The sequence below is a fragment of the Tetrao urogallus genome (assembly GCF_951394365.1).
Source record: "Tetrao urogallus genome assembly, chromosome: 17".
Classification (NCBI taxonomy): Eukaryota; Metazoa; Chordata; class Aves; order Galliformes; family Phasianidae; genus Tetrao; species Tetrao urogallus.
Window position 1 is genome coordinate 3,257,731 of NC_136830.1, and position 27,579 is coordinate 3,285,309.

Consider the following 27,579-nt stretch of genomic DNA (forward strand, 5'->3'; position numbering starts at 1 on the left):
TGACAACCTGGAGGCACGAAGCGTGTATCCAGACCACTGCCAGGAAGTCTGTCATTTGTGATGGCTGCCCAATGTATTTGCTGACCTCTTTGTTTTGTTGACTTGGAGGCTCTGTTTGAAATTGGCAGTTGTAAGAACTGAAGTGAGAAGTGTTGCCCTATTGTTAATGCATTCAATGCTAGCTGTCAAGTACATGAAAGCGAATGGAAAAGGATTCTATTTATTTCTGTATAGCATTTTCAAAAGACATCTGTCTCCTTTAAAATATATTTGAAGCTTCAAAACTCTCAGGATACAGCCATAAAATCCCTGTGAAGACAACTTACAACATAATAAGATATTAACCTAATGTGTTGAATTTCCCCCAAATGGGAAACAAACCTTTTTTGTGCTCCTCTGGCCCATCACATGGGGCATATACAGCATGCTGGTGTATGCAGGGCAGCCATGAACTGTCATCTTTCAGAGACTGACTGTGGGCTACTGAGATTTTATGCTACGTATCTGAATCTTCTGTTTCATCCATGGAAGAAAACTGTAAAATGTCCTTTTCTTCTACATGACTTGAATTCACTTTCAATATATCAATTTTCTATCGGGTGAAATTTAGTTCTGTGATGATTGAATTAACTTTGGTCTTCTTTGTTGAAGTCTTATATTTAGCTAATCTGGAAAATATTGAAGTCAATAGATTAGGAAAAGAATCACTAACTGCCATGAATATTAAACAATGCATAACTTATCATTTGCAAAAATACAGGTGCTATTTCACAGCCAGAAGAGAAGAAATTCCTTCTGTGGTGTGAAGAGGAGACGTGAAACAAGTACTGTTAAAAGTGTTTCTCCAAGTACAGTGAGCATCTGGAAGTGCTCAACACTGCACAAACTGCCCATGAGAAATTTTAAGAAGAAGAGATTTTAATCTTTAAGAAATTTAATCTTTAGAAATCTTAAAGAAATTTTTAACTGTTTTAGAAGACGTAACTGTTGAGTACGGTTCATGTTTGCTATACGGAAGCTGGCTTGTGTGTTCCCATGTGAGCATTAAGTATGTGCTGCTGCAGTTAATCCGTCACAGGTTACTTTCAGGATATGGCAGATGACTGGAGTAGTGTGTGGGAAGGCAGATTTGGGGTAAGTCTGTCACTAAGCCACCTGGTTAGGGGCATGACCTTTGGCAAGTGCCTTGATCTCTCCCTTTCTGTTTCCTCTTTGTCTATTTCTTTATCTTCTTAAATTTAAAGATAGACTTTTTTGGAGTACTGGTAATTTCTTTTGTATTTGTGCAGTGCACAGACCTGAGTTTCAGCTAAGGCTTCTGTCATATAATAAATAAACTTGCTTCCTCTTTCTATAGATCAGATAGAAAATTGTTATTCCAAGAATGCTTTGGGAAAAGCAAGGGTTTTATCTGTTGGTTTTCGTGCTATGAGCAAGAGAATTTCAGTACTCTTGGTTGGTTTTTATTGTGCTCAGTTGCTTTCTCGTATTCAACAACAACTGCATGAAAACAGCACTGTTTAAAAACTTTTCCATACAGATAAGTGAAAATATGGGCCAAGTAAAAAACAGAATCACCTACTGGATGTGAAATCACTTCACATGAGTTGTGTGAACATCAGCTTTCTCTGCCTTCAGCTAACAAATGTTCAGTTGCTGTGTGTTCTTGTATGCCAAGCAAATATATTCACCATATGTAGCAGATTCATGTGACTGTTGTATAAAAGTACCCAGAGGAATTTCAGTAGTGTGATGGATACTTCATCTGCATGCTTCTTTGTTATCTTCTGCAGTAGTTTTCCTGTGAGCAGAACACACACCTCCTTTCTCCAGCCTGCCAATGATGCCAAAAAGAATTATATATTTTTTTTCCTTTCTAGATCATTTTTCATGTGGGTATAAGGGGAAATTCTGGGTAGGCAGCTTATTTTAGATTGTTAACAATATTTGCCATGATCCAACCTACTGAAGTGTAATCCCAAAAATCCCAAGCACATCTCAGAAGTTGCAGAAACCTTTTAGGAAAAAATTGCATAAACTTGCCATCCTTGCGGAGATAGATCAAAAGCTTTAGCAACCTAAGCCCTTGCTATTTACTTTGACCTATGATTATGAGGTGTTAGAACTAAACACCTGCAGCTGAATCTACCAGAATTATTATGTCAGAGCCCTCTTGTAAGGGTCCATTGTTGAGAAACGCTTTAAGTCGTCAAAAACTAAACTAAAACTGTGGGAAATTTTGAATTGGTGGTAATGATGACATCTTTAGCAGACATGGCTCAATAAAGGAACTTGGCTTAAACTTACAAGGCTCCCATTCATCATTGCTGTTACCACGTTATTGCTCTGAGACCTTTGAGTTGTTTATTCTTTGTTTCCTTAGTGCTTATTCTGAAAGCAGTCAGTAGGAACGTTGTCAGTGTACACGTGTATATGTTATTTCAAAGCACACTGATAATGTGTACAAATGTCTTTCAGCTAAATGAACCCTGCATCCAAGTTCCTTTCTTGTTGGTCTTCTTTACGTGTATTTTCTGAGCTAGAAATATGCCAGTAATTCTTGCTACTGATCAAGGGATTCTTGATTTTTACGGATTTGATTGGAATGGGGAACGTATGTGGTCCTCTATCCTGACAAGTGCAAAAGAAGACTGAAAGAAGTTGCCACTGTGAACAGACATTGAAGCAAAACCAAACTGGCTAACTACTAAGGACCAATGAAACTGAGATAGTTGCTGCCTTACTTCAGTTCATCCTTGCAAATAAATGTGTTTTCTTTGGATAGGATATCAGCCAGCCCAATTGCTCTGCCATGTCTCAGAAAGCATTTTCTATTGTGGAGAATTTAAATAGGATGTGAAGGATGCTGGTCTAGATTCCCATCAATTACTGCTTTGCTCCTCGCTCTTCCTCCCCTCCATTTCTGCTTGAATTCCTTTTAATAACCTTGTTAAAAACTGGTAAGGCATTGTCACTTGTTCCCCATTAAAGTCAGCTGAGCAATATTGATTCATAACAAATGCAAATTGATCCATTGAAGTCAATGTTGAATCTCACTTGACAGAAGCCTGTGGTTCTAAGGATTTCTCAGGGCAGCCAGTGTAGCTTATCTTTGCCTACGAAAATGCGGAATAGTTACACGATGCTTTACAAATAACTTGCAGTAATTAATAGAATTTGATGATTTGTTCACATATCCAAGGAACTGTTCAGTGCAGTTTGCTCGAATTGTAAAAATATTTGCTGATTTAATTCACCCCTTTGAAAAATGTAACATGAGCTAATAAATTATCATTTTGTCCTTCAGAACTGTCTAGCATCTCAGGATCTGACTGTCACTTTTAATTGCATCCTAAACAACAGATTTAACAGAACTTGAGAAATTTTAATTGCTGATATCCTTAAGTATGAGATGATGGGTGTAACTGCAACTAGAAGGTTGAAAATTCTGTGATTTGGTGTCTTGGTGTAGTTCAGTAGTGTTTAGTCAAGAGAATAGCTTCCCACCTGTACGCTGTAGTTAGTATCTTGATATTAGACAGTGTTGTCTTCTGTCTGCATTTTGGCTTTGCCTGCCATTGTAGCGTGCAAGTGTTCCACCCAGACTCTAAAAATGATTGAATTTAAACGTGTATCTGTGCATTTACTATAAGCAGACGTGCTACAAATAGAAATAGCTATCATAAATCTAGTGCCATATGAATATAGACATGTACGTGATTACACATTCCCGTTCTTGGCTTTTGCCCTCAGAATGCCTTCTGAAGGTCTAAGTTTGAGGGTATTGCTTTACTCTGGAAGCCAAGTTTCTTCCCTGCTCTCGGTAAGGTAGCCAGGTTTGAGCTCCTTGTTGCATCTGCAGGGAGACATTTTTTTAAAATATATTTATCTGCACCAGGCCTGTGATGTCAGGTCATCTGTTGTCTGCACATCTTTAATCAGATCATCTACTGAAAACATGTGGTTTTATGATAGAGCCAACTGTAATTGTAAGCTAATCTTCTGCCTCTGCACCTTCAGTGCCTTTGGCTTCATGCCTGGTACTACTCTTAATGGTATGTTAATACCAAATAATGCAAAAACATTGCTTCCTTAAGAACTTAATAGGATGTACTGTCATGGAGATAAGTGCTCTATAACACACACTCTTTTCTTGTGTTTTAGAAAAATGAACTGAAGGATGCTGTGCAAGAAAAGAATCGCCTGAGCCTTCAGTATGCAAATGTGTCACACAAAGCCCTGCAATATGACCAGGTACCAATCCTAAACGCAAAACACATACGTTGATTTGTTACAGTTGTCAGTCTTCAAATTGGATAAAGATGGATTGAGTAGTCACCTCTAGTTTTTATTTTCTCTTAGAAAACACAAAGTACTTTAATTTAAAATAAGTTACGTATGAATCTGACAAACAAATGTTATTTTCAAGTGAAAAAGACAGACTGGTAGCTGGTACAGAGATTATCCCTGATGCATCTTTTGGTAATTGGTATTAGGCTTTGGAAAAAAGATGACTTTTTTTCGAGTAATTTTGATGAGACTTGATTGAAAAAAAATCTCTGATTTTTTCCAAAGAATGCTGACAAGAAGGATTTCTCACTGCAGTGTCTTTTCCTTCCCTTCTGCATTTTTCCCTTGCACTTCTTTCATTTCTCAATAAAATGTTGAAATGCCATTCATTGTCCAGCAGTGAATTTCACAAATTCTGTTATCAGCTGTTATTTTCCCTGTAGCATGACATATGGCATAAGCCTGTGTCTCAGCTATTCTAGGTCCTGTTTTCATAGTAAGCTTTTTTCTTTTTTCTTTTTCTTTTTTTTTTTTCCTGTTTCAGGACAAAAGATCTTCCTGAGTACTGAGATTTTTATCTGTGGCAAATACTGGGTGGCTTAAGTAGCATGGGCTGACGTGCCTTACCTCATCACATATGTATTCGGTGGAAGAAACATCATGAACCAGCCACTTTACAAGGCTACATTTAGCTAAAAATAAAACTCCAATCTGGGATTTCTACAGGGCTTAAGTGAGTTGCTCAGCAACCTCATTCACATCAGAAGAGCTGTGCTCGTACAGACGCTGATGAAAGCCCAAACCCCAAGCCTTGCAAAACGGTGGTAGCTGCATGCTTTGATGTCTCTGACACGTCATAGAGCACTGTATTTCCAAACCAAAGGAGGTCTGACTTAGTCCTAAGACAAAACAAAATAGTGAGATTTAGAGATGGCTGTGCATGTACTCAAAATTTTCCATGTAGCACCCGATATCAAAGCAGACTGGAAATTTTTAGTTGGTGAGGGTATAAATTATTTTTATATACAAAAGCAGCATGACAGTGTGTTATACTGGGTGGAAGATGTGGATCATAGAGTTACTCAGTTTAATTCATCCATCTATCTGGAATTTCTTCATCTCCTTAATGTTTTTCTCCTTTTAATATTGTTTACACACTTCCCCTACTGTTTGGTTCACACACCACATAAACACTTACATAGGCAGTTTTATATTCTAGCTGGCAAAGAAATAGCATGCAGCATTAATGCAGTGAAGGCTTAGTGCTTTGGTGTCAGTAAGAAGATCAGCTCTCTTACTATCAGAAAGTGATGACTTACATGGTTAATAATACCTTATGATAGGTAACGTTTGTTTCTTTCTGAAGTGAACAGCTTGAGAAACACTGAAAAACCTAATAAAAGCAATTTAAATACAAAGGTGTGGTATCAACCTTAGCCACACTTAGCTGCTAAGTTATTAATAAAATTACCTTTCACCATTACAATGTCAGGATTTATCATACTATGAACGTTTGTAAAATGCTATGCAGGGCACATTACAAAAATTCAGTGTGTCTGTGCTACTGATTTTTATATCCCAACCTCTGTAGGATCAAAGACTTCCTGTAAGTTACCCTCTCATTTTCAACATTTTAAAAATAAGTGAGATAAGAGGAATTTTGCAGCATACCTTGGCTGTTAACAAACCTTGTTTGTTCCTGCTCGTCTAACAAGATCTCTAAGGAACTGCTGTTTTTTCTTTTTTTTCTCCTTCCCCCATACATAAAATGAGACTGAGGTAGATTGTATGGTTTAGATTATTTCTTACTATTAAGAAAGTGTGAAACTAAACACACGTGAATGTTGAGTGTAGAAATGCAATGGAGTTAGAGCTCAGCCCTGAAGGGGAAAACCTAGTTTGTTCTTTTCCCCCTTGAGAGCTGACCTGAAAAGCAGGCCAACTTTATCTGAGCAATTGGAGCTGGGAGAATGTTTATGCATTCTGCTGTGTAGCACAGATATAACAACTGCTCATTTATGCACTGTGTAATTGTTGAAATTCAGCTCTAGGAAGGGGCAAGTATGAGTTGTGCTACTTTGGAATGGGAACAAAATTGTGCTTAATTTATGCAGTTTTGTGTTGTTACTCTGCATAAGAGGAACAAAGTTACATTTCTGGTGCAGAGTTCTGGTGAAAAGGTTTGTACCCCTAGAAGTGCAGTGGCACCAGGCTTTGCCTTGTTTTCCTGTTCAAGTGAATGTGCATGTTAGTGTTTTTATATAAAAAGAAGGGTCGTTATCTCTTTGGAATCTATTTCTGTGATACCTGATATCATACAATTTTCGTGGTATTTTCTGAATCATTTTTTTCTAAACAGTATCAGTGGTGTGAAAAGTTGACAAATGTCTAGAGTTAGGGCAGAAGGTGCGCTTCTGTATTCAGGCACAGTAGTCGTAGCTCAGCATTTGTGATTTATGTACAACACAGTGAATTTGTGAGTGGCAGAGAACATTTTTCAGCCCAAACATGTCAATAGAAGAGAACTATCATTTCTCATAGAATTTCTTTCACCAATTGACTGACAGTTATTCACTGATGTAACAAAAAAACCCCCTGCAGTTTATTTTCCTGGTCTGTGTAAGTAGTTTTGGCACTTAAGAGTTCAGAAAGTGAAATATACTTGAGCAGTATTCTGGCCTTCCTAACAGACACAAATGAAGACACATTTCATAAGTGGGAAGTTGTGAGATGAAAAATAAATTTGTTGATGCACTGAACAGAGAAACATCACAGATCAAAATGTTCCCTAATTTCTGACATGAAACTAGAACTGTTTGTGATGGCACCCAATTTAGGTCAACTGGGAATATTGATGTCTTGATGTGCTCTGTGTAATTCAAGTTCATGCATATGCTATAAGTTCTTACACTGTGGTAGGGAGCATTGCATTTGCACTTGACAAGTTTTGTCCACACAAAAGCAAACGAACAAAATATAGACTCATTACGTTTTATGCTGTTTTAGCTATTTAAATACATTTATCATGCTACTCTGTGATATACAATACTCAGAAGAGAAAAGTCCTGGCAATAAGGCCCTGCAGAAATACATTAGAATTATTAGTGTTGCTGGAAGTAACAAATTAATTATCAGAAGGCAACTGGTAGAATTAGTTGTATTATTTCTGACCTAGGAAACAAAAATATACACAGAACATTGCTCAAAGACTGATCTGTAGAAAGTAGAGAATCGGATTATCACTTGGGTGATCTTAAATTTTAATTAGTCTGAGTATGTGCTCTTTGATCCTGAACAAAAATCCTGAGATGTGTAACTGCAACTCTACCTCTCCCTGATTCATTTCCTTCCCAAATTACATTAGCAGCCTGACAGGTGCTGTTTGTTTCTATAGACCCTTTACTCCCAAAAGGGAAGAACATGTATCAGAATGCTGCCATGATGACCTGCTCCCCAAAATTATTCAGACTGCAGTGAGTAGTTTTAGAAGATTCTTTACAAAGGTTGCCAGTATCAAGTATTTCAGAGGCAGAGAAAATTAAAGTCTAAGTAATGTTTTCCTGAAGCTTTTCCAAAATATTCTACTTCATTCATTCTCAGTAAATTAACTGAGGATCAGACAATAACAAGCTTGCATCACTGAAGGTGATACTTCATCGCTTCTTTTTTTCCACTCCATTATTCTTCAACAATATACATTGGCTGATCTGAGCAATGAAATACAATTCGAAGGATGCAGGAAGTTAATAGATTATGAAAATCGGTTGTTTAATAGTTTCCTTAGTTATCAAGAAATGAGGGAAGAGGAGAAGAAAAATCTGTTCATGGGGAAAAATGTCCTGAGTTTGATATAATTGCATCAGTTCTTGTGGAAAACATGATTTGTTTCGTTTTCTTCTTTCTTTTTTTTCTAGTCCACTGCTCTCTAAAGTGCCCTCTTACAAAGACAAATATGAGGTCTGGCTGCAACCATTTAGATTGTTTGGTCCATGGTGAAATTTGCAAATTAACAAACTGTAGCCAGAAGGCAAACAGTCTGAATCAGTTTCTAAAACCATCGCTTTGGAAAACATCTCAGAGAGATCCATGTCAGAGATTGCTTAATGCCTTTGGTTCTTAAAGAAAATGGAATTACGGTAATTAGATTGTAAAAAAGAACTTGTCACTTCTCCTAACTGAAGCTAGAAATAAAGATGAGCTACACCTAGATTAAAGCCAGTCTAAGCATTATCCCGATTCTTCATACTGCTTTGCCTGTCCTTATTCAGTAATCCTGCAAACGTTGTTCATGCTTCTACACTTTGTATTGCAGTTAACAAAGGAAAACAGGTACTTCTTGGAACATTGTTCCATGAAAATATTTTTGCTCTTTCTTTTCCTTTCTTACCTCCTATTAGCATTGCAGAGAGGAGAACAGCAGTATTTATGAAACAGGATGTGAACATTTTATGAAGATACGTATTATGGACGACTTTTCATTATTAACATAAAGTTGTTATTCTTGATATGATCTGAGCTGTGTAAGAATCCTAGTGCTATACATCAGTATAGCATATAAACTCATAAAATGTTTATGTTATTTCCTATAAATCGGACTCTCATCCATTGCAAAGTCAAAAAGGGCATTTCCATGGTGCAATAAAGTAGTTCATTGTTATATTTTCTTGCTTTCTGTGTGCACTTATAAAATAGTTGATTTTGCTGGTGATCTGTGAAATCCTATAAACATGCTGAAATGGTTAAGTTAGCACCAAATAAATTAAATAGGAAAACAAATCCTATTTGGTGTGCATCTGATGCTTTAAAAACCTGCAGTATTATAGAAACCCTGATTTAAAATACTAGCACAGGCTGATTGTGCACTGTCCCGTATTAGATTTTATCCTGATGTCAATTTAAACTAATGAATAGTTCAGGAGAACTAAAATGTGTGAGCTGTATTTCATACATACGTACGTACCAAAAGCTCAGTCCATTTTTATACAGGAATTGCTTTGATTGTCATCTATTGTATTTACTGTATGATACATGTATTTATTCAACTTGAGATCTTTATGCATTGCCACAGTTTGGTTGCCAGATTTTAAACCTTTAGAAATGTATTTCCTACAAACACCTATTTGGGTGCGTGCAATTTCCTCACAGCAGAACATTCCCTTCCATCTACCTTTTATTGTTTCCTTTTTCTTTGAACTTCTTTCCTTTCTCGTTTATGAATACAGAAATGGTTTTTTTTTTTAGATATCCAAAGGTATTCATGGATTAATCATGTATTTATTGCTGTAGGTGAAGTCAGACTATGACCATCTTAGAGAAGCCCTTATCAGAGTAACCAAAGAACGAGATTTGGCTGTAAAGGGAAAACACCAGCTCCAAGCCAAGCTGGAGAACTTAGAGCAGGTCCTAAAGGTATGTATAACACTGTGAAGTCCAGCGGTGCAGTACAATCCTCATATTAATTATAAATTAATGGTGTCTATGGTGTTAATTATAAATCAGTGATGTCTAGCCAGACTTGCTTTCTAAGATGCAGTTGTTGGCGTATCATCAATCTGCTGCTTCCTTTTCGATTTAGAAAAATTCAAAAATGTGTTTGTACTCACAAGTGCCTTAGTAGAGGTTTCAGTGTATAGTTGAAGATGCTGTCCTGCTTGTGAGCTGGCAGAGTAGCTTGGAGAGGCTTGAAATCCTACATCTCCTCCTTAAAGCTTGCCCAGACAGATGCAGTTAATTGTGTATTTCATGTGTCCTCATATGTTCAGGAAATTTGTGGTTTAAGAAATGCTTTGTAGCTTTCCAACCAGTGGAAGGTTTTGAGAAATACTTAACCTAGTTTCTCTGCCAGAAGAGAAGTATAGTTTACTTTCTATTATCTCAGGATACATCAACAAAGCTGAAAGGGAAAGATGAAAAATTGCTGGATTAGCTAACTCATGGGAATCTTCTGTGCTTCTGAAACAGAAAAGTTCTGATTTTCTGATGTATTCAGCCAGCTTTTCCCTTTCATGTCACTGAAATTGTGCCACCCATCTGCACACACAGATGACAAGTCCTTTGAGCAGAAAAGTACTTGGGTGAAAATTAAATTTGCTCCCCATTCAACATCATGTATGAGTTCTGTGTCGGAACAAAGCTCTAGTACTCAAAAGCCACTTGAGCTTTTTCAACATTGTTTAGCTGCACATTTTGGAAGTGTAAAAATCTCTGCTGTAAGATGTAGTTAGTTACTTTGTTTTGGTTGCAGCTGTAGGTAGTATAGTGTAAGAAGAGAGTGGGCTGGAGCTAATAGGGCTATTCATTGTCACATCTCCCTGCTGCCCATAAGGAAGCTGGAAGTGGGATTGTTAAGAGCCATTTCAGAAATGTTTTATACTACAAATGCCTAGCACAAGTTTTAGTGAAAACTGAGATGTCCACGATGTCATCAGTTAATTCTCTGTGGCATAGCAGCATTCCCACCTTTGATCTGAAAAATGCACTGAAAAGGTTCCTTCTTCACAATTTCTTTGAAGGACGGAGGATTATTTGCCAGTTGTTTTGAAATATGAAGACATTACTGTATTTTTCTGTGCTCCTCTAGATACGGATTTGCTTTCTGATGTTAGAATAACATAGTTATGACCCCTAGAAGGGTTGCAAAAACTGAAGTGCAAATTTATATGCTTAAAAAGTTCTAATTTTCCTCACAAATGATATCAATTACAAGGGCAAATGGATTGCCACCACCTACACAAGCTGATGGCAATGTGATCATGCAAGCCACTCTTGGAGGAAGGAGAAAGAATTCAGCAGCTCAGAACTTCCTCCTTGCAGATCTTCTAGGGGTCTTTGCAATCTTCCTCCACTCCCCTAACCTGTTCCCTTAGGCTTGGAACAGGAAATGACACCAGCTGATGTGTGGATAGGAAGCATGAAATAGATTGCAGACAGAACCAATTTGTGAGCAGAGTGGGAGGAGAGGGAACATCTTCTGGTTTGGGGGAGATTTAATTGCTGTGCCAAGGAAGGAACAGATGCTGGAGTGAAGAGATCCTTGCTGCTTTGTGTATTAAGTAGATCACAGTAGTACTAATGCACTGTGACTTCTGGGTTAGTGTAGTTGACCAACTGGCCTTAAAATCTGCCAACTATGGATACCACATTGTTATTTAAGGAAACAGAAATTAAAAGTGGGGGAGACTCACAGATCATGTATCACAATCTGTTTCTTTATTACATTTTGTAGATTTGCTGTATGGTCACTGCATTAATTATTTATCGATCTTTCCAAAGGTTTATAAATGTCCTCCAGTAGCTTTTTTAAGAACAGTAAGAACTTAAAAATATTGAAACGCGCTGTACCAAGTCCTCTACTAAATCTTGAATTGAGACTTTTTTTATATTTAAAGCTTTTCTAGATTAGCAGTGGGAAAATGTCTTGATTGCCTCGTCATTTCTTGGATGTGAGTCACGTCATTATCAAGTCGTACACGAGATTTAATGGAAGTTGCTGAGCTCAGTAAATGTAGCTTCATGCTAATTTAAATACTGAGTGGTGCTAGTCAGCAAAACAGGCTGTTTGTTTAGTTGAGAAGAGAATTGAACCATCAGTTTTGGTTATTAAATAAATAATAAGCATAGTTTAGAAATGTTTACAGCCTCACTATGCTGACCTTCTTTGTTATGTGAGGAGAATTAGCAGCTCCTAAAAAGTCAGCAATATGCTGGATACAGTTTTCTCTTGTATGCAAGAAGAGATATTTTGGCCTGTTCGAAACAACTGCCACCATCTATTTCTAACTGCATATTCCTAATAGGTTCTGTGTAATAGCTCATGGTGTGCAGATAAGGCATTGTGTCTCAGAGCAGAGTGTTAGAATATGTAATTTAGAAAACACAAATCTGTAATACCCATTTTGCCAGAAAAGATATCAGAATCTCCAGTGATCTTTCTTAGCTCTGATTTATTAAACAGGGTGTTTGAATGGTACAGAGCGGTGGAGAATAATAACCTGTAATGAAAAAGATTTCTATCTAAAAGGGTATCTTGGCATTGTTCAGCTTCCCAACAACTGTGCCTCATACTGCTTTGAATCATTACTTGTAACTGTTGGTAAAACTATTTTTTAAATACCGTGAAGTCATTTTTTTCTAAATCTGTTTTTGTTTTACTCTGTATGATTTACCATAACTAATGAGCAGAGAATAGCAAAAGCAAGCTATTTTTGAGGGGTCATCATTTGGAACACAGAAACAAACTCTAGATAATGAGGTATTTAGGGAATTGTCAAGCTAATTTTTTTCCAAGCTTTACTTCAGTTTAGATGTCACATATAAAAATGCAACTGATGGATAAAAAGACTTCTGTTCACTTAGACATCATAGAGGCCACACTGCTGGCGGTGACAGTCAGATCTCCTAAAAGAGATTGCTGTCAGAATACCTGAATTTAGCAGTGACAGTATTCATCTTGGTACCGACCAATTTAAGATTCTGTTCAAATTCCTTTTTGTCTAAAAGTGATACCAGAATGTTTTTGTGTTGACCGTCTGCAGTCCTGGGACTGGCAGTATGTTTGTCTAAGATATGTTGAATCCCCTGATAGTTTTGTCTTCCACTCTTTGAAACAGCATATGCGAGAGGCTGCTGAACGGCGGCAACAGCTGGAGTTGGAGCATGAGCAAGCCTTGGCTGTCCTCAACGCCAAACAGCAGGAAATTGAACTCCTGCAGAAGGTAAGCAAAGGAAATGAAAGTGAGATACAATGGCAAATTGCAGTGATAAAGCACACATCACAGCAATCACTAGGGTTAAAGAAATTAAATCCACAGCTACATAACTAGTTCCTATTTTCACCCCAAAATCCCAGCCCGTCTTCCTTGCCTTTACATCAAGCTTGGGAATATTTTTGTACTCCTTAGAATAGAATCCAGCCTTAATTTTGTGGTAATTGAAATGCAGAGAATCTACCGTTCCCTTTTCAGTTTGATTAACTGGAACAGTTAATCGTTCTCATTGACATTGAGTTAGGATTTCTTTGGCTTCCTCTTCTTGTCACTGGTGAGTCACACTACTTTTTCCCCTATATTAGATTAATGCAACTCCTTCTCAAGGTCCGTACACGTAACAGTTGATCTTTTTCATGAACTAAATGGCTGTTTAAGTACTTCATTGTTACGCTTGTTCTTTAATTTGCAAGTAGACATATTTTATCACGGTGCATCTTCTCAATATTCATTATAATACATAAAAGCATGGTATTGAGTTTCACTTTTGCCAAAGTCATTTGAAGTTGGTTTGGTGTCAATACTAATGCTGATGTTTTCAATTGCTGGAGTAGATCAAAACACAGAAATAATAACACCAATGGTAATTTGAGTAAGTGTTGGCATGGACAGACTTTGTCAGCAGAGAAAAAAATGTACATAGCTACAGTTTTGCTTCCAACAGAATGTTTCGTTTGTCCAAAATCTTCCAGTTAATTTTTTTTTGGTCTTTTCTATTTTATCTATTAACCATATTTCAAAACATCAGTTTTAGCTGCATGTAACTGCCATTATTTGAACCTCCACATAAATTTTGAACTTAAATTTTTTTTTTGCTGGTGATGATGGTATTTTGGGATTTTGTTCATTTCCTTTTTTTTTTCTTTGGTGGATTTGTGTGTGTGTGCGCATGCATGTGTTGTTTCTTGCCTTTCCATGCTCAAATTCTTTTCCACTGTGTCACTGTCATGATGGGATGAATCACAGAATTTTAGACTTTAAAAAAATGTGCATTACTAGCAGAGCCTGATGCATTTGTAGTCACATTTTGATATTATAAATAATAATTCATTCTCTTCTTTATATGTGTACAAACTCTTCAGATTATCAGCCTAAAAGGAAGAACGTAATATTGTTGATCCAAGTTTTGTGTTCAAGGGAAATCAGGTGGTCTTCTCCAAGAAACCTTAATATAGGGTGGTTTGATGAAAAAGAGAGATAGCTATTGACACAGCTTTCCTAATCATTTATCAAGAACTCATATTCTGGGTGGATTTTATTAAACTTGTAATGATGGATGGCACCAGGCTTTCTATTACCTGCTATGTTCACTAATGCTCTTTGAGCCATTATTTTGTCAGGTGCTAGCAATAAGGTGCATCTGTAGTGCAGGAAGAAGTAGGATTGTGTGTCCAGAACCAAAACAGGTTTTATTACCGTGCATGACAGTGAAGCATAGCTTGAGTATGTGGTTTTTGTTGTGACTTTATGGCCTGACCAGCTTCTCTTCCAGCCAGCAAGCAAACATGATGGCCCTTGTGCATGAAGATAAGTTGTTACAGTTGTGTCAGTGTCCTTCGTTGCTCCAGATTAATCTAGAAAGTTTGTGAGGCATTGCCATGAATGAAGACATTTCTCTGATAAGAAATATTCTGAATGTGATCTTTGATATACAGCAGTGAGAAGTTAACAGGCAAAGTGTGCTGCTTTTTTGTGTTTTTAAGGCTTAGACTTTTCGTGAACAAAATTTGATTATTTCTGTGCTATTTAAAACAACCCCTCCATGCTATCATTGACTCCCTCTTTTTTCCTTTGGGCCAGTTGATTGAAGTCTAGATGTTGTACTTCCATTTACAGACAACCTTTCTTATGGTTGTCTTTAAGCGTTTTGTAAGATTCATGCTTCATGTAAAGAATAAGTTTAATTTTTGTGTCACCTTTTTTAGCAGTGTGTTGAGCATGCTTGTCTTGGGCCAAATAAATACTGATGCTATTAACTTTCACTGAGATTCTGTCTCTCAAAATAAGGCAGATATTTTGATGGCTTAGAACTAGAGTGCTGGAGTGGATTGCCCAAGCCAGCCCTCCAAGACTGTAGATAGCTTTGGATTTGAGTATCTGGTATGCTACTCATTGTGGTTAGAATATACTATATATGACATGACTAATTGATTTTTCTTTTCATTTTTCTTTTGTTTTTTTTCAATTTATATAAATAAGGCTCAGGTTGAAGCTAAGAAGGAACATGAAGGAGCAGTTCAGCTGCTAGAGGTAAGAAGATACCTTTTGTATTACTTGTGGTTATGGAGGTTTCATTCTGAAGGCAATAACTGTATCATCACTTCTGAAAGATTTGATTCTTTAATCCTGCCTCTAATGCTATTGCTGTGCGCCACCCACTGTGGCCTTTCTTAACATTTCCCAACTGAGTGGGAATGAGTGCTGGAATGTGTTTTTGGAATTTGCCAGTGACTAAAGCACTTATTAAGCAAACACTGCTAAATAAATAAGGTTTTTAGAGATTATTCAGGTGATATTCCTTGTATTCCCTTCCCAGGCAGCTGTTTAGAAATGCATGATGTTCCACAGTGCTGTATAAGATAGTACATACAGCAGAAATCAAAAGGTCCCTACAGCAAACAATTCCTTCCTAGATTTTTCAAAGCTAGACTCAACAGATTCTTTAAGTTCCAGTTATATCGTTTGACTCACTTGGACAAGTTAAAGTGTCAGGAAATATAGATACAGAAGTAAATAACATGTTTTACATCCAGATTACCTTTTATTTCTTTTTTTCTTCACTTTTTCACATATAATAGGTTTTTTTATGATAACTAGCAAAGTAGGGTTTTTTTTGCATGAGGAAAGGAAGAAGCATTAAATGCATACTAATACTTAACATAAATTACTAATCTAAAGAACATACAATGCCACAGATCAAGTATAGCAGATGCATTTGTCAATTTTCACTTAAAAATCTGCTTTTAGTGTTTTTTTTGTTCTCATGGTAGTTTTTCTGTCTGTGTACCTATTGGTCATGTGCTGATTGGAGGTGATCTTTCTGATACATCAATAATCTCTTAAAAAATGTTTAGTTACTTAAAGTAATATGTCCAGATGAAGGCTTTTGCTCATATGCTTTCATTATTATCATATATATTAAATTTGTGCCTTTAAGAATATAAGATAATAATTTAATATCTGGTGGAAAGTATATGATGCAGGAAAATAAGTAGGAACAAAGGAAGCAAGTGATTATTTATCTCCCTCAAGCTAAACGAAATTCCTATTTAGCTGATTTGTTTGCAAACTGATTTGCGTAACCCCATCAAGGTTTCTTAAGCTTTTGCTTTTTGTTGCCTTAGACCCATTGATTTTATTTATTTATCTGCCTTTTGCAATTCAAGATCAGCAGTGATATTGATTTCTGAAACCTTCTATAGTGTGATTTGCGTTAATGCATGTTTGGTTTTTATACCTGTTAACTGTTTCAATGTATTTTACTTTGAAATGCCAAAACAAAAGTGTTCAGAACTGTCTTTATTTCTTTATTTCATATATCTTTGTTTACTGTGTCTTGTTTGGAATTTATTGCTTTGCCCTTCATCCAGAACACCCTGGACAGCATGCAGGTATTTTAGGGCATATATTCTGCATTCCCTGTGCTGAATCCTGCACCTTTCCCCTTACAATGAATACACTAGTCCTGTCTAACCTTGCATGGGATGCGTGCTAAAACCATTGTTATGCAAGCATGCTTGGCATTGATTAGCCTGATAACAAATCATCAAAATCAGATCCTTTTTCTTCAAATATAATATGTTTCAATGAGGAATAAGGTACTGTTTCTGAAAGTAAACTTCTGACAAGCATGCCCACTAAGAATGGTTTGATAGTTTATTCAAGACTGTAGCTTTCAGACTGTGGATTTTGTTTGAATTCAGATTGTTTTGTGATTTGTACAAAGGTTGTTTTATGTTTTCACCTTGGGTTGATTTATTAAGTCCCTTACTGAAAGCCATTGCTTCTACATAAACAGTTAAGCTATGAAATGAATTACCTGAATTCAAACTGTCCACTAGAAATCTGGTCATCATCTTATCTGTCTTGTGCAAACAATATCTGTCTTGTAATAGATGAAGTCTGCTTATTTTGTATTAAGCTCACTGTATTTTATGAGAAACTTCCCAAGTCCTGAGTGAAGTACTTCCAATATGGTCTGCAGTCAAATGTGTCTTTTCATGCAGAGACTGCTATAGGTGTGTTCAGTTTTAGCTAGATCAGGTACACTTTGTGTATTGAGATAGACTTTACAGGCAGTGCCATGATAAAGAACACAAATTCAGCTGTTCTGAGAGTGGGAGCACATGCTTAGTTCTGCACTGATGTATAAGCACGTGGGCTTTCAATAGGAGAGTGTGTCAGGCTAATGAGCAATGAGTCAAGCACCTCACTGAAGTCAAGAAACCAAGGTGGGTACAGGATGTCTCCTGTTAGTACTGCTGTGGATCTTATGACAGTTTTACTTTATACAGTAACAGCTTTGTGCTCGCTTCTAAGTCTCGACTTCGATTAAAAAAGAACGCCAAAGAAGGCAAACACTGAGATGCAAATAATCTCTAAAATAATAAATAATACAATTTTAATTTTTTTTTTTCAAAAATATGCTTTTATGACAGCCTTAGCATCTTGTTTGGGTCTGGATTGTGATGTTTTTATTTTTTATATTATGCTTGAGTTTCCATAACTGTGTGTGGAAGGGTCAGTATGTATATTAAAGAACTGAGTAGCTTGTTCTAAAACTTCCCATTGGAAAGGGGAAGATCTAAAAACCCGAAGCATTTTACTGCATTGTCCATCTGATGTTCTTTTAAAACTGCATGTAGATGTCTTATTCATGCAGCAAAGTGACAAGTAGCAAAGGCTCACATTTCAGTTGCTGAAAACCACAGTGAAAATATAAAATCAAAGAAAGCACTTAATATTTGTGTAAAACTCCCACAGTATTTCTCTACAGTATTATTATGTTTCATAATCAGTCAGATAGATACACTGAGACTTTTTTAACAGAATTAAATTAATCTGTATTTTTATCAGTTCAAAGAAATAGCATCCTCACAATTCATTGTAGCTGTAAAAATCTATTTATTACAAAAAAGGAACAAGCCAAAGCACAATCTTCAGTGAGAAATTTGGGCTTTTGTGTTCTTTCAGGACTACAGGGAACATTTTGTTTATCTTTGGTTGTTTCAAGACCCTTGTATTGGTGTTATGTAATAGAGGTAGTTTTATTCCTATGTAGAATGTGCTTTTTTTTTTCATATGAGCTGAGAAAATCTTCCACTTTCAAGAATAAGAAACTTTTAGTGCAGTTGAATGGATCTTACCAATATCCAGCCTTCCTTAGCACAGCTGCTTAACTAGGCATATGCAGTAAAGGGGATTTTAATGAAGGAATGTGATATTTGTTCATCATGAAGCACAAGATTAGGATATAACGCATCAGCTTTCCACAGAAGGAGCCTATTACTGCCTCTGTTGAACTGTGTCTGCTTGCAGTGTTTGGGTCATTGCACATGAGACACGAGTGCTCCTTGTGTCTCAAACATCAGTCTTTTGTCTGGCATATTTCCAGAGTACAGGCCAAATGTTTTCCCCTGTAAGAAAATGAGACCTCACAAATGACATTCGCAAGAATTTTGCTCGTTCTTCAGTTTTCTCAACAGGTATTAATTAATGTACTCTTTCTTATCTCTCTGAACAATCTCACTGAGAGTTTCAGTTCTTCAGGAATGCTTGATAGTGTATGCAAGCAGGCTGCTTATAGGCACAGATTGGAATTTAAATGCGCTGTATTAAAAACCTTAACATATTCTTAATTCAGTTGATGCAGTAATTATGCAGCTTTGGGTGAAATAAAAGGTAGCTTTGTGTTTTAGTCTCTTTGCCAATCTTACATTTTCTTAGAATTAAAGTTGTAGAGGAAATCCTGAGTTCCCATGCTCTTTATTGTTCCTCTCAGCCAAGGAATCATTCTTTTCACTTATCCCCTCCATTTTTTCCATGTCAAGATTTCTTAGACTGTATGTAGGCAAATTTCACAAGTCAGCGCAGAAACTTATCCTTGATTATGCTTTGTTACTTCCTGATGCCTCAAAATTAAACAGAAGTGTTTGCCCACAATGATATTTTTGTACTTCTCACAAGCTTGCAAACAATCTCCTCTTGATTGGTGTCTGGATTACTTCTGTGTGGTTTGGCACGTACCATAAGGAACGTTATTTTTGAAAGGGAATTCAGCCAGTAGCTAATCCTACATTCTGCATGAAACACTGTTTTTTGCTGTTCTTGTTGGTTTTTAACATATAAATGTTTATTTAGTAATACAGGATGATTCACCTTATTAGTGAGGATGGGCAAACCTCAGAGAAATACCAAAGATTTTAAAAATATTGGAAAAGGAAACAAAAGCCACAAAGCTATAGGTTCTGTCTGAAGGTGTTCTTGGCAATGATGTTCTTGGCACTGCCAAAAAAATACGATGAGGAATTTCCACTTTGGAAACTGGGAGTTAAGTATTTATCCCAATATTACAGAGCTACTAAAAGGTTTTCTTCAAAATGTGACAACTTAGGGGGATAAAAGAAAATGGAGACAAAAAAAAAAAAAAAAAAAAAAAAAGCCAAACAAACAGTGAGTGCATTTATCTCAAGTAGTTTGCCTATCCTGGATTCCTGGTACTTAACAAAAATTGGCCCCTATTACAGCTTGCTCTGATCTCAGTTAAATGTCTGTGTTTTGTCTTGCTTGTGCAGGCCAAGGTCCGAGAGCTAGAGGAAAAATGCCGGACACAAAGTGAACAATTCAACCTCTTGTCCAGGGAGCTAGAGAAGTTCCGGCAGCAAGCAGGGAAGATTGACCTCCTCAGCAGCAACTCATTGACATCCTCAGATATCTCTGGTTCTCCCAGTAAATCTTTATCCCAGTTAATGAATGGAATAGCCACTTCTTTAGGCAAAGGTAAGGACAAGGATTTTATTTGCAGGTCTGTTCTGCCCTGTAGGCTTTAAGGTGCCATTCAATTATGTAAATAGAGTTTGATTATACAAATGGAAGATAGAATTTGGACCTAATCTTGTCTTGTGACTTGATTCAATTTCGGAGTATTTCTTATACCTTTACTGAGATTGTTCTAGTTTTATTCAAGTACTGCTTGGAGCAAAATTATCTCTAATCATTCTTAGGAGTCATGGTGAAAAACCTGTTCAGTGTTAAAATGATATATTTCTTATGGAAGTATTTACATACATATATACATACAGCATATAAATGGTTTGTTGGAAAACCTTTCCGGATTCAGGGCAAGGGTTGGTCTGCTATGTTGTTTAGTTTTTCATGGAGAAAGAAAGAAAGAATAGAGACACCTGTGCTGTGTTAGCCATTGCATAAAAAGAAATTTGTGGGTAGGGGTGGGCAGTAAATGGGAAAACTGAATGGAACATTTTGAAAGACATGAAAATGTTTTTGGTTTAGTTGTTTGGTTTAGTTATCTGTAGTTACTTAATTAAACCATACAGATGCGTTTAAATTTTTTACCATGCTTTAATTGGCCGAACACTTAGCTGCTAGGTATCTCAGAAATCAAGAAGTTGCACAAAAATACTGTTGGTGTGAATTTTAGAAGAATTGGAGAATGTAAAATTAGAAAAATAAATCTGTATTGGTGTTCTTATGCATGTATTGTGATGAATGCTCAATGGAGTGTGTTTTGCCCAGATCTGTTTTGAATTCTTGCTAAGCCATCGCTGCCTGTTGCCAGAGGCAACTACTCCTCCTAACTACACATCTTTGTTAACTATTCATTATTCATAAGAAACTTCTAGGCAAGAAGTCACCTGAGGACACCTGAAGGGAACTGGCATATAAATTGTGTTGGACTCTGTGTATCATCCATAATATATCATCCATGTTAATATCATCCATGATAGATGATTTTTTTTACTACTATTTATATGAAGGAACGCTCTCCTATTGCCAGATAATTCCCATAGCTTACAGATTCCCCCAAAACTGTTTTAGAACAGATACAAAGAGGAACTGGACAGACAAAATAGCCTTTTCTTATTAGTATTATTTTTTCTTCCTAAGCTTCTAGGAAAATTCTGAGGCTTAGGGCCTAGAAATCACAAATCATTTCCCTACCACTGTAGATGAGTGCTTATTTTTGGTGAAGGGTGCTGCGCTCAGTGTGAAACCAACTCAAAAGGAGCCAAGGTGACATCCTTCTTTCATTTCGCTTCAATAACTTAGTACTTTGTGTGGCTTAGATTTTGAAATACAACATTTTAGCTGTTAGTGGACTGACTGCTGTGGTACATCTGACTCTGTAGGCTTTTCTGGAGCTGCAAATCATAGCCACGTGGATATTAAAGTGCATTAAACAGGGAATTTAAAAGAAAGCATCTGATGGCTGTAAGAATTTAGTAGAAATTTCCTTAATAACAAGAGGATTAGCTGTTGATGTCTCCAGAGATAAGATTTTCAAACCGATAAATATTTTAAAGTTAAGGTAATCAAGTATGGAAATGTCCGTTTAACAACTCCTGAAAGTCTGGTCGGTATCTCTGGAGTTCATGTAAATGGCCCTAGACCTCACATAAAAATCAACAGAAGTTTATGGGGTCCTGAGTCAGCCTTTCCATGCTACTTAGTATTTATTCTCAAGTACTAATAGAAATAGAAGACAAACAAAACAAAAATCCAGCAAAAAGTGCTTGACTGGAAACACAAGAAATACAAGATCTGTTCTAAAGACATTTTAGAGCCTTAATCTGTGCATTTTAACCTACTGATTTTTATTCTTCTTAGAGTTCAGGGCTTGCAGCACTGGAGTATAAATGTCAGAAATCCTTGATGATATTTGCTCTCAGTATAAGCGCAGCGGTAACAATAAAATGGTGCTTAAAGAAATGGGCAGGATGTCTGATTCTCAAATTCAACTATTCTGAAATAATGATGGTAGTGCAAGTTCTTCAAACAAGAAGAATAATTGTTTGTATTATGTGTGAGGAAGAAAAGAACACGTGGGGAAACGCAAGGACAGCTTTCAAAGCAAAGCAAATGATGGAAATGAGATCAGTCTATGAGCAGCTGCTTTGCCTTAATTGGTGATGTTTTTAATGTATCAGGAAATGGAATAACCTAGCCAGAATAGATTAGAACATTAAAGATTCACTCTAAACATATATTATTGTCACAATCCAATAGAAAAACCTTCAAGATTTATTATTCATCAGATAAAAGGTGCATTTAAATGGCCTTTCTAGATCATTTATGTAGTCCGTAATGAACCAGTGGTCCCATAAATAAAATGGCATGTCTAATTGTACTGCATGTATGGTCAGCTTCAGTTCTCTCTGAGTAATTTAAATTAAGTCTGGAGCTCTTCCTTGCCTCTTTCCTTGAAAGGATGTTCAGATTTCCTTGACAGATATCTGCCAGTCATGACAAAATAACAGCTATTTGATGGTCTGTGGATTTTACAAGATTTTACACACAAGAAATGTGGCTTTTTTTTTTTTTTTTTTTTAACATTATTTGATATTTCAAGGAAGAAGATACATTTCCAGAAACTACTGTGTTTTCTTAAGAACTGATTCCTTGCATTTTTCCTTTCTAACTGTTAGTTTTGTTCTTAATGCAAAAACAACGGGGAAGATTTTTTTTTTTTTAATAATGATTTCTAAAATACAGAAAAAAAAATAACCCCTTGTTGTTATTTACCAGTGTTTCTTTTGAAAGCAATCATTTATTCAGTTTTGTTCATGCCAGGTCATGAAAGTCCTTCTGGGAGTCGTTGTGTAATTTCGGAGTTTATTCGTCCCCTTCAAATATCTGGAGACAAACCAGAACAGTTGTCAGTCAAACCTACATTCCTGTCAAAGTCAAGATCTGGTACCCCAAGATGCAGATTTGATTCAGACGTGAGTCTTCTTAAATTTCTTGCTGGAAATACATGGTGTGGGGCCAGGATCTCTCTTCTTCTGAGGCTGATGCAGGATCATCCACCAAATTTTAAAAAGAAAAGACATGAAAATTCGTATTTTCTGGGACAAATTGTGATTGTGAGCAGTGGGAATTTCACGAGACTTTCAGAGTCTTAGAATTCTATGGATGTATCTAAGGCTTATTCACAGTTAAATACAGATGTGTCCCTACCAAGATGAAATGTGGGAGAATTAACTGCTTTTGAATAGGCTGCAAAAAGAAAAAAAAAAAAAAAGCAGCCCATATTAGTCAAATCAGAAAAGGTAGATTAACAATGAGATTTAGGGAAGCAGAACTAACAGCAAGAAACAGAAAACGTGCATGTCAGATTTAATTCCATCTTTCTATTATTTTTGAGTTATCTCACTGAAAATGTCAAGACCACTTTTGCAGTGTTGCTCATTGTGTGCCTTCTTGAGTGTAATTATGTGATGCATACTTATATTATGCAAGCAAACAGAAATTAAGTCCCATTTTTTTAATAGGTATCAGGCATGGGAGGAAGTGTATGGATAAAATCATTAGGAAATAGTCTTTTAGGAAAATAAAATCTAACAGTGGGACACTGCTCTAAAGTCTTACATAATACTCTATAAAAAAAGATATTTTGTGAAATTCTCTCTGCAACTTCTCTGTTCTTAGTAACAATCTTCTGGAATAAGCATTGGGTAAGTTATGAGCTTTCAGACATCAGGACAATAACCCTTCAAAAGCTGCCCTGCATCTCCAAAGCGACATGGGGGAGAACACTTGATAGCTGTTGTTGTCCACTGAAAGTGGTGCGTTGGCAGGATGGTGCATACTGTGCTTTCCTAGCAAGCTAACCCATCTCTTAAGAGTTAATTCAGAAGAAAGGTGACTTGCTTCAGTGTTTTTCTGGGGCACCTTTGGTCCATACTGGCAACCAAGCAGGGACACGTTTAGGCCAGAAAGTTGTATTTCAATATTCACTCTGTCCAGACTGTAAAATGATCATCCAGTTTTGGACGATTTACCTGTTTGACTCTAATGTTAATCCTAGTATCTCCACCTTAATGAAAGTCCTCCAGATCTTACGGGAAAAGTTCATTTTTCCTGAAAGAGTTCAAAGTAAAGCATGAAATAAGTAAAGTACATCCCTCACTATCTTTTTTACTTACTAAATGATAAACAACCAGTCTGTATTTGGGTCAGTTCTGCAAGCTTTTGAGGGAAATTAATGTCTAGACTCTGATCTTATCTGAATCTTTAGGATGTACCAAGAAATAGTTCAATTTCTTTACCGTGCTGGAATTTGACTTACAATTGCTTTATATTCTAAACCTTTCTAAGTAAAATTAACTGATTTTGATTCATATCAATGTTAATTTTCTCTTCTTAATTACATGTTCGATTTTTTTTTTTTTTTTTTCATCTGTCAGGAGAATGATGCATGGAACTTTCAGAAATCTTTTTTGTCTTTTTTTTTCTTTTACAGATGGATAATGATCAGAATTCCAATACCTCGAAGCAGAGATATTCTGGGAAAGTCCATCTTTGTATTGCACGTTATAGGTAACAAACATCATTAGCTAGAGCCAGTTCTTGTTCCTGGTCAAAACCCAAGTGCGAGAACATTTTTAGCAGTGAAGTTTTTGCAGGTGGATCTACAATCTGTGTCCCTGCTTTCTTTGAGCACTCTTTGAGTAGTTAAGTAACAGGCTGCAGCTATTCACACTAGAAAAGGGAGAAGATAAGGACTGGAAGAGACCTCCCGAGTGATATCTCCTTAATTCACTTTTCAGAATGGAAACTTAGGCCAGGGTTATATATTAAAAATAAAATAAAATAAAATAAAAATAGACTGAATTACCATCTAAGGTAGCCGTAGAACTGTACACCTTTTTCATGTTAGTATCCAGTTATGTGGGGGTTGTAAGTATACATGCATGTTTTTCATCTGTACTTCTTTGCAGCTACAACCCTTTTGATGGACCAAATGAAAATCCAGAAGCAGAGCTCCCTCTTACAGCAGGAAAGTACCTTTATGTGTATGGAGATATGGATGAAGATGGCTTTTATGAAGGTAGGTTTTTGAATCTGTGTATTCATGCTAATTGATGCAGATTTAAATCAGTTCACCTGTCAAACACACTCCCTGTGCTCTCCTTCATCTACTATCAAATCAGTTGCTAAAATTAGCCCTATCATCATTATGTTAATTAACAGAGTTTCTGTACCAACAAAGCCGCTCTTTGCAGGCAGAGCTAACTATAAGACATTTTATATTGCCAGCTTTTCCTGCTTGGTAGATTTAAGGTGACAAGAAAGCTTACTGGCAGTTCTGGGTTTTTGCTACGCTAAATTTTTACTTTGTCAAACTCCAAATGCTGTTCGTGTACAGTTTTCACCTCTATCTTATCCACTTACCACAGGACGTTAACATGCAAGGGCTGTGCTCCTCAAGGACTTCAATGACGTTTTTCTTTCTCACCAGGGGAGCTTCTAGATGGACAGAGAGGACTGGTCCCTTCGAATTTTGTGGATTTTGTTCAAGACAATGAGACCCGTTTATCGAGCACATTAAGCAGTGAACAAGATCAGAATTTCATCAACCATTCGGGTTCTACTTTGGAAGGAGATATCCTGGAGATAAGTCCACCAAGTCACATAGACTCTAGCGTAATCAGCAACGGTGCAGGGACTCTGGATGTGAACATTGATGAAATTGGAGAAGACATTGTGCCTTATCCTAGAAAAATCACCCTTATTAAACAACTAGCCAAAAGTGTCATTGTGGGCTGGGAGCCGCCAGTAGTGCCACCCGGATGGGGAACCATTAACAGCTATAATGTTCTGGTTGACAAAGAAGTACGGATGACCATAGCCTTGGGAAGCAGAACGAAAGCTCTTATAGAAAAGCTTAATATTTCTACTTGTACATACCGAATCTCAATTCAGAGCATTACAAATAAGGGTAACTCAGATGAACTGCAGTGCACTTTGTTAGTTGGGAAGGACGTCGTTGTAGCCCCCTCTAATCTCAAAGTGGACAACATAACCCAGATTTCTGCTGAGCTGTCCTGGCTCCCTACAAATAGTAATTACAGTCATGTCATTTTTCTTAATGAAGAAGAGTTTGACATTGTCAAAGCTGCTAGCTACAAGTACCATTTTTTTAATTTGAAACCCAATATGGCCTACAAGGTGAAAGTCATGGCAAAGCCCCACCAGATGCCCTGGCAGCTTCCCCTAGAACAACGAGAAAAAAAAGAAGCCTTTGTGGAATTTTCTACGTTGCCAGCAGGTTTGGTATCTTTCTCCCTAACTCTCCAGTTATGTTTCTGTAAAAATTCCAGATAAAATAGCCTACCCTTTGCTTTATGCTGTAATCAGTGTCGCTTTCATGGCTGTGGACTATTCGATTGCTTAATGGTACCTATGACTCATTCCTCTCCTGTATTACTCCCCTTCTTGTTCCTTGGTACATTTTGGGAAGATAAGTTAGAGAAAGACATGCAGAACAACATCACGTGCTAGAATGTATTTATCAGAATAATCTCAACTTGTTTTTTAATTAGTTTAGTTATAGTAGTTCTGGTAGCAATTTATTTTTGTTTGTATGGACAGCTCTGGACAGAAACAATTATTATTCTAGCATGTTGTTTGTGTATCCAGATGCACTTTTTATGGAGATGATCCATTTCTTCCCTGGAATAGAAAGCAGTATAGATAGCTTAGAGGATCACAGTGATTTAGGGGTGATACAGATGAGTTTTGGTTGTGTGGTTGTAATCACAGGTACAATTTGAATTTGTGGAGGTAGTGAATCGGTTGTGTTTTGAAAAGTCAGGGCCTTTTTTTTCCCACCTTGCTTTTACATTAGAGATGTAGATAAATTATGAGTCTTCTCCCAGTGAACTGTGATGTAACATTGAAGACTAGAGCTGAAATAGTGTACTACATTGAAAGGGTAATGTCATGATTTTGGAATGTATGGTAATACCTAAAAATATGAACATCTCTTCTTACAGACTTGTCTAATCGAAGACAATTAGGACATTTACTTTATATTCATACTTCTAGAGCACTGAATGCCCCTGAAACAGAGACAGTCAAGCACAAGTGACTCCTGGCAAGTGAAATTCCAATGACATCTACAGTGCAGTGTGTTGATTGACTCCCTGCTGGGATTCAATTCCAGCAAGGGAGCAGGAATTATTTCTGGCCTCTTCCTTGGGTTGAGTGACTTACATGTAAGGACACATGCAGGACAGTTGGTTGAACTGAGAGAAGTAATTAAGCTTGTATGTCTTGTATTTGGGCATTTACTGTTTTGTTTTCAGTCATTTCAGTGGGATAAGTGGTGATACTATTGCAGCATCTGCTAGGAGGAGAGCATGTTCAACTTTGTACCTGGGAGATGTTGCCTGTATGGTGAATTAAATTTGTTTGACTTCTTTGTTATTTGGGAAATGCCTTTCGAGTGAGATTTTTTCAGGCCAAACTCTTAAGAGTCTTTAACTCCCTCTAGTTGCTG

General features: G+C 36.8%; 1 protein-coding gene across 9 annotated transcripts in view; it reads left to right on the forward strand.

Annotated features, from left to right (window-relative positions):
• The window catches only part of RIMBP2 (RIMS binding protein 2), a gene marked incomplete at both ends in the record, with an annotated part of 114,694 nt that overhangs the window by 59,116 nt on the left and 27,999 nt on the right, over window positions 1-27,579 (forward strand). For 4 of the 9 annotated variants that reach the window (XM_079543836.1, XM_079543834.1, XM_079543837.1 and 1 more), the window contains 7 exons: window positions 12,903-13,004; window positions 15,255-15,305; window positions 19,850-20,054; window positions 22,866-23,017; window positions 24,538-24,614; window positions 25,016-25,125; window positions 25,537-26,346. In XM_079543836.1, the coding sequence (XP_079399962.1) occupies window positions 12,903-13,004; window positions 15,255-15,305; window positions 19,850-20,054; window positions 22,866-23,017; window positions 24,538-24,614; window positions 25,016-25,125; window positions 25,537-26,346 (1,507 nt within the window). Of the gene's footprint in view, window positions 1-4,164; window positions 4,255-9,576; window positions 9,700-12,899; window positions 13,005-15,254; window positions 15,306-16,645; window positions 16,667-19,849; window positions 20,055-22,865; window positions 23,018-24,537; window positions 24,615-25,015; window positions 25,126-25,536; window positions 26,347-27,579 lie in introns of those variants that run through there. The other 5 variants (XM_079543832.1, XM_079543835.1, XM_079543840.1 and 2 more) reach the window with 5 other exon arrangements.